This window comes from Amyelois transitella, chromosome 10, assembly GCF_032362555.1.
Source record: "Amyelois transitella isolate CPQ chromosome 10, ilAmyTran1.1, whole genome shotgun sequence".
Taxonomy (NCBI): domain Eukaryota; kingdom Metazoa; phylum Arthropoda; class Insecta; order Lepidoptera; family Pyralidae; genus Amyelois; species Amyelois transitella.
Window position 1 is genome coordinate 6,414,256 of NC_083513.1, and position 8,067 is coordinate 6,422,322.

Consider the following 8,067-nt stretch of genomic DNA (forward strand, 5'->3'; position numbering starts at 1 on the left):
TTGACTTTGGTTGTCCCGTGGCGAACCTCATACCAGCAGGCTCCCTAAAATATGACCTCTGATTTCGAAAACCTACCAACTCAATCATTAAGCTACCTAAACGTGGTTATCGAGCCTTGTACATATGATTATATGCCAGTGTTGGAAAACCAAAAGATGTCACAATTATTAACTGATGTTCGAAATGGCCCATAATAATATATGTATAAGAAAAATTATTTTATTTGACAAGGTCTTTCTTCGCCTTACAAATAATAGATAAAGACGTGATATATTTGCGCTAATGCAGGATTTCTAAAAAACATATAGTGAACACTCAAACAGTCTGACAAGTTTGTTGCGACGAGGTGAGTGGGTGCGTCTTCTCAAATCCCAACATTAGCGCATTCATGCCGGTACGTATCAGATAAATATTCAATCGCGAACCAAGCCACTGGTTTATTCATAGACGCTTTTTGTAATCGATTTAGGGACATTGCTACTTTTAAGCTCGTAGTTTCCAGCGTATTTTCTTAACTTAGTTTTTTTAGGCAAAATAAGTATAAGCTGCTGTAAAAACATATATCTTTTTCTGGGATAATTGATCTGAACGGAAATTAATAATTGAACAATCATGATATCTTAAGGTGTCATGTCATAAAGTTGACTAAATCGCTTTAAATGATAAAAACGATATAATATTTGATATTGTATATTGGTTGACTATCAGCTTTTATATTGCCTAAATGATAACAGAATGAAATATCTATAATATACTTTTAATAATATAATGCAAAACATAAAGAATCATTCCAATACTTAAGTCTGAATAATAATTTTTAAAACTGAAAAACCTGCGTAACCTGAATTAGATTTTTGAATCAAAGGAACTTTTACTGCAATCTTTCAGAGCCAGCGTTCAATCACGTTTGACGTCAGCTCATGGAGATGAATAAATTTCGATTGCATGATGATCAGGTTACATTGCATCTGAAATTTGTTTGAGCGGTCTAACCGCACATCAATGCGGTTCAGATTAGCCATTTATGTTTAAGTAACTAGAATTGATTTCTCTTGTTACTAACTCCTTACTGAGTTTGCTCGCGGCTTCGTCTGCGTGAAGCGAAAAATCCTTTGTCGCAGGAATGGCGGGAAATCCTCGCTTAGTGCAATAAGACATGCCAAATTTATAATTTCAAGACCCACCTGTTGACAAGACCTGTTTGGACTGTGCAGTCAGTCAGAGACTTCTTTTACATATTTAGATTTTTTCAGTTAGATTTTTAAAACTAATAAATGATCTTTTACTGCAATTTTCAGTCGTTCAATCACGTTTGACTCCACCTCAATAAGATAAACTATATAACTTCTGCTCGATGAAAATCTTGCATCTATGATTTGTTTGAGCGGTCTGACCGCAAATCAATGCGATTTCCACTGACCATTGATAGGTATACTTTAGTTTGACTCTGCTACATGAATTACTCTCTTATCATAACGTTTTACGCTTATATATTTAAGCTTTATAAAATGGAATTTTCACACAAAGTCGCCTATCACATCTACAAGAAGAGATGGAAAATCGAAGTGGGGAGTTGTCGTACTATTGTTTATACTGCAATACCTGATCACATCATACTTGATCACGTGGTGAGAAGAGCTTACCATAACCATAATAATAAAAAGTCATTCAATTACAATGTTTTTCAGTTCACTCATATCTGAATATTGTAAATTTTCCAGAACATTTTAAAAGAAAGTTCCGATGCATGAAGCTGCAAATACGCTTGCCCTCTTAGTAATGGCATTGTTGTGTTGTAGCACCACTTCTGCTCTAAGTCCCCTTCTGGGTTAATGTCGTGCCACGCCATGACGAGAAAATAAGTAATAGGTTTCCCGTTACATAAAATTTTGTACAGTAATAAACACTAAATAAATGAAAACAAACTTTATCTAAAAAAGAAATATTTTGAAATAAAACATTAAAAAGGTAAGAGAATTGAGAGATTAAAAAAATGAAAGAATAAGGAAAATTCTTTATTTGGACTAGTTATACATTAAAAGAGGTCGTGGGTTTAACGAGATCCAGCAAGTAGCCGCCAAAACTGCTGGCTCTGTTTATCCCACAAGGGATATAGACATGATTATATGAATGACTAGCGACCCGCCCCGGCTTCGCACGGATGCACAGCCGATACTAAATATATCTCTATTAGAACTAACTAAAGGACCGCCCGCAAAGCGGCTAACTAAGTCTTGCTCCCGGCAAAAGTGTCACTTCTGCCTGCAGTCCCGCAGATCGTAATATTTTAATTTCACCACAACTTCAAAACCAAACGTCCAATTTTAATCATTCAAAGACCAAATATTATCTACATAAACTGTTCTTATTGACGAAATTATTTATTTTGATAAAGATTAATAGCATGAGTAAAAAACGCGTTTAAATGTAGACCAAAAAAATTCAAGATTTTTAAATAAAAATGTGGTTTTTGTGCCTCACTCGACATAGATAGGTATAGTGTGTCGCGGACTTTTTTGTAGATATTTATAAGATCTACAATTAATTTAAACATTTTATGGTTCTATCTTTTGTAGTTTAGGCAACGTACGCAAAATAAGTAACTTTTTGGTTGATTTTTTTCAGTTTGTGTCCGAAAAATCCAAATATATTACAGAACCCTATTTTTTTCCAAAATAAAATATAGTCTATGTTACTCGTGGATAATGTAGCTTCGAATGGTGAAAGAATTTTTAAAATTGGCCCAGTAGTTTTTGAGATTATTCATTACAACCAAACAAACAAACAAACAAAGTTTTCCTCTTTATAATATTAGTGTAGATTTAATAATAATGACAATGATAGTTATAAACCTCAAATTTTTCCAAATCATGTATTTCCTTTGCCACTATAACAACAAACACGAAAATTTAAAAACATTTTATGATTTTTGGTCAATATTTACAACGGTAACATGGAGACGCTTCAAATATTCACAGAATATTGAAATATATATTACCTTTTAAAATAAATAATTATTAAACGGGGCTCCCAAACACATTTTAAAGATGGTAAAGAACCCTTCGTTCACGAGTCTTACACGCACTTGGCTGGTTTTTTATATACCTACTACTACCTACATTATTCTATTTATATATCGTCCTTTTCGTCGACTTAAAACTTGTATATTTCTTTCAAATCTAAAGCTAAATTTTACAAGTTGAATTTGTGAACTAACTCGGCATTTCAGTAGCAAGTTCCGATTCCGTGAAGTTGTAAATAAGATTGGCCTCCTCCTGGTAATGGCATTGTTGTGTTCAGCACCACTCCACCGTTATACAGTTCATTGAAATTATTTTCATTCTAGATCTAGTCTCGATTTAATAAACAACAATTTAATAAAAACCATATTTTTAATTTTACATAAATTCATCAAGTTCACAATTTACATATACCTACATCAAATCACGCGTCAATCCGAAAGAGAAGCCTACCTGTCTACTTACCACGATGCCTTCTTCGTTCGCTTCATAGACATATCAATCTCCTCTTGCAAACTCGGTTTAGCGAACTTTTCACCTGAACTTCTGTTAGGACGGCCCTAATTCTTCTCTAGTTCCTGGCTGTTAAAAACCAAAATAGTTTAACACATAATGTAACAAAAATCTCACCATGGCGTTAGTAATAGTAGCTACTACGAGTACATGACAAATTGTCTCTACACAATCTTAAAATGACAAAGATTTATCAGTTTTTAATATAATATATCTACTTATTTGACAACTAGCACTGAAACCTAACTTAATTTTGCAGTAAACAGTTTTACATGAGTTATTTTTATCCAAGTCATAAGAAATCAGATTTTATTAAGCCGATGTTGTGTAGAATTTGGCTCAAAGCTTACCGAATAATGGACGAAAATTATTTATTCAACTTTGATGAATCTATTTCAGTTTTACTTAACACTCGAAATAAACTTTTCTTTGACTTCATCTTCAATATCGCTCTTAATAGACTGAATAACAATATTCTAAATTAACAAAATAAGTCAGAAGAATAAAACGCGTTTCCATTGAATAAGATGGACATGTTTAATGATGCCGTGCGGTTACCGGCACTTGCATATCTTTTCCATGGATGTCGTAAAAAGCGACTAAGGCATAAGCTTGTTAACCTGGGATTCCTTTTGTAGGCGATAGGCTTGCACCTATCAGTATTTGAATCACAATCTTTATCATGAAGCCATACAGCTGAACGTAGCCTTTCAATCTTTCCGAAACTATTGACTTTTTAACGTTGAGCAACTTCTCATTAGTTAGCGTTTGAGTATAGTAAAATAAAATAAGGTTTCATTTTGTTTTCTTCCTCCTGACTTTAGTCCCGGTTGCATCCTCGCCACTCTGGAGAGGAGTCCGGAGTATACCTTTGACCATGGATCCTGGATTGGATGAGTCAGGTTTTTACACGAAGTGACTCCCGTCTGACCTCCGCAACTTTTGCAGAGGAACCTAACCCGTATTGAATCTATCATGGTTACTCATCCAGTTGCCTGAATGTGCAGGTTTCCTTACAATGTTCTCCTTCACCGTAAGAACATCGGTTGGTATTCATGGTAATGTTCATAACTTCGAAAGTAGTCATTGGTAAATGGCCGCGTTAGGATTTGAAGCTGAGCCTTTTTGCGCCACACGCATTTTAACTGGGCACCTTATCGATTCGACCACCAACGCTTTAAATAAGGTTATAACATAAAATATTCTTTCTAGTATAAGGTTCTTTTTATAGGTATTTTTTCACTGTTAGTTTCAACTAAGACACGTCTGCATATTGATTTTGTAAACATTATTTAATAATTATCTTTCTATATTAACTTACGTTGTCTTTCTTAAAAACATATATATTACGAAAACCTACGTGGTAATATAATTTTTATATTGGTTCCATCAGAACTTCGTATTTTCCGCTTGATCATGGCATATATCAGCTGTGTAAATTACTTTATAAATGACGTTACTTTACAGCCTATAATAATAGTGATGCACTTCATCGTAAGAACATCAAGCATAATTTTTATCTGTTCTTTTTTTATATGCAGGTATAATTTCAAGAGTCCTAATAAAGTTTTTGTACGTCGATAATTTTAGAAATTTTAAATGTTCATATTTTTTGTCAAACGTATAAATTGATTGACTTGACTCGTGAATTAGTATGTAACATTATGGAGGAACAGAAACCGATTTTTTTATTACAAATGTAACTTTTATTTAGTATTTTGTTTTTAAAATTTGCTTTGTTTATATTTATAGATTTTTACTATGTATTTTGCAGTACGCATGTGCATGTGCTTTATCGCACCACTATCTTAAAGTTTTTCTGTTTGGTCAGCTGATTGAGAATGCCAAACGGCATTAAGTCCGCCTTTTGTACATTTTTTTTGTGCAATAAAGTTTTAAATAAATAACTACACATACATTTTTTAAAGTCAAGTTTGGACTAGAATTTATAAAAAATATATAAATTTTAGAAAAGAATAATTAAATATTTCCTTCATATGCTAAAAAGATATATTCTTCTTCACATTTATGAAATTTGTTAACTAAAACATAGTACTACACTAGTCTGATCTTTATTTTTAAATAATAAACTCAGTTCACTTTGTGTTGTTGTTAAGTAATGTCCGTAAACCGTTAAAATGGAATATGATTATTCGCCTATAAAAAGAGAAGAATCTGGTAATTCTGAAGATTTTAACTGGAAGTACATGGTTAAGCAGGTATATTTACAACTTATTTACATTTGTATATCATGTTTACTCACAATAAGGTAAGCAGAGCCCGCAATCCTGAAAAGATTCGTAGGGCTCATTTCGCTAGTTGGCTTAACGATAATACATTATAACTCTTTATTATATACTTTAAAAAAACCACAATGGATAAAAATATTTAATCAATCAAAACAATGTAATTACTTACCACACCAGTAAGTACCTCTGAAACTGCATGAGTCAACTGCACAGAAATCGGTAAAATTAGACAGTATCATTCTGATTCCCATTCTTGTCAAGGTTCGAAGAACTGTATGAAAATTTTATGGATGATTTCTTACAGACATTAATTTGCATTTCAACATGGAGTTTATTCTTCGTCACTGGTTTATTCTTTGGAACGCCTACTGTTATGATACCTCAACTAAGGGCAGAAGCGAACTCGACCGATGCTGTTAGTGAAGAAATGGCATCTTGGCTTTGTGAGCATTTTCATAAATAATTACACTAAAAGTAATAATTATAAGCAAGTAATGAAGAGGCCCGTAAACTTTTCTATCTTATCTTTAATTCATCTTTGTCATCACTCAGTTAGTTGGTGTTAGCAGTTGAAGAATGAATTTTACATCGTTTTCCCTTCAAACCCCCTCTGATCATTTTGATACAGTCCTTGTCAGTTATTACTCATTTTTTGTTACTTTAGGGATAACAAATGATTTATGACAAGATGAAGACGTCATGTTGCTACTGCTCTCAAAAATTTTGTTTTTTACCTGCAAGGAAAAGTTAAAGCTAAAATCATAATTTGTTTTTTCAGCATCCGCATATGGTTACAGTGCATTACCATGGGACATATTACTTCCAGTACTCTCGGAAATTTATGGACGGAAAATACCACTTATTATATCGAATGTGGCTTCAGTCATTGGCTACGTGATATGGTATTTTAGTACAAATGTTATATTTATATTAATTGCTGAAATAATTCTAGGAGTTCTTATTGCTGTTAATTTAACTCAGTCGATGATAATTATTACTGAATATTCATCTCCGAAATATAGAGGTATATTTTTGACTATAAAGTCAGCAACGTTTTATTGGGGTTTTTTTGTAGCCAATGTTATAGGTACTTTTTCTCATTGGAGAAATATCCTAATTGTGGCACTTATCTGTCTAGCATATAACTTTACTTCATATTTCTGGCCACATTCACCTCATTGGTTAGCTTCTCAAGGCCGGTTTGAAGAATGTGCGACTGCTCATAGGTTACTGAAGGGTACTAGTGCAGAATCAGAAAAAGAATTAGAGGAAATTATAATGTCTCAAAAAAAATACATGAGAAACTGTTCAACTCATACCAGCAGACAATATTGCGGACGTATTAAAACTTCAATCAAGGCGTTGTGGTACAAATCAGTTTATAAGCCTATATTTCTATCATTGACTTTATTGACTATGTACATATTATCAGGTAAACTAGTGTGCAACGTGTATGCTTTACAAATATTGAAGAAAATAACGAAGGACACTACAGCTGCTTATCGAGGAATGTTGATATTAGACGGTGTTAGTATTATTGGCATGTATATTGGTTGTTACTTGTCCAAATTGTTAAAAAGACGAGTTATGTTATTTACATTGGCCTCAATTTCGGCTTTCTTTTTATTTACATTGTCATTATATTTGTATTTAATCAAATTAAATAGCATAACAGATAATAGTACTTTATGCATAGTGTTGCTTACAATATTTTCTATTTCAATAAGTTGTGGACCTATGATACTGACAACATCAATATTTGCAGAAATAATACCTTTGCGGTGTAAAGCTTTAGCTCTTATAATAATAGTTTTCAGTAACAATATATTAACATCTACAGTCCTGAAACTGTCTCCATTTCTTTTTAAAACAGCCGGATTGCATGGAGCATTTCTTTTTTATGGATTGAGCGTAGTTGTTTGTTTATTGATTTTATACAAATACTTGCCGGAAACAAAAGATAAAACTCTTACAGAAATTGAGGCATACTTCGAAAAATGAGATTATGATTATATCACACCTAAATATATGGGCACTTTATTACGTTGTCATTTTACTAATGTAGATTTTTATTTTTGTCTTTTGCTTGCTTGCTTATTTTAAGTAGTCTATTATAACTTTTATTGATAAGATATTTTATGCAATTGTCCTAATGAAATGTTTCTTTAACAGGAAAAATATTATTAATCTTTATTTTTACTTTAAATTTTTATATCACTACCGTAAGTAAGAAATGCCTAAAGATTAATTAATTCTAATATCTCGAATACTTTTGACCTAAACT

At 32.4% G+C, this 8,067-nt stretch overlaps 1 protein-coding gene across 1 annotated transcript; it reads left to right on the top strand.

Moving 5' to 3' along the window:
- The first annotated feature begins 5,642 nt into the window (after window positions 1-5,642).
- LOC106136384 (facilitated trehalose transporter Tret1-2 homolog) lies at window positions 5,643-7,840 on the top strand. The gene is made up of 3 exons (XM_013336916.2): window positions 5,643-5,753; window positions 6,088-6,226; window positions 6,562-7,840. Exons 1-3 carry the CDS (start codon window positions 5,673-5,675, stop codon window positions 7,782-7,784), a joined length of 1,443 nt encoding a protein of 480 aa, XP_013192370.1. The 5' UTR covers window positions 5,643-5,672; the 3' UTR covers window positions 7,785-7,840.
- The last annotated feature ends 227 nt before the right edge of the window (window positions 7,841-8,067 follow it).

Coding starts and splice junctions, on each gene's coding strand:
- LOC106136384 (XM_013336916.2), top strand. CDS start 5,673: ATGGAATATGATTATTCGCCTATAAAAAGAGAAGAATCTGGTAATTCT. Junction 5,754..6,087: donor GGAAGTACATGGTTAAGCAG/GTATATTTACAA, acceptor GATTTCTTACAG/ACATTAATTTGCATTTCAAC. Junction 6,227..6,561: donor AGAAATGGCATCTTGGCTTT/GTGAGCATTTTC, acceptor TTGTTTTTTCAG/CATCCGCATATGGTTACAGT.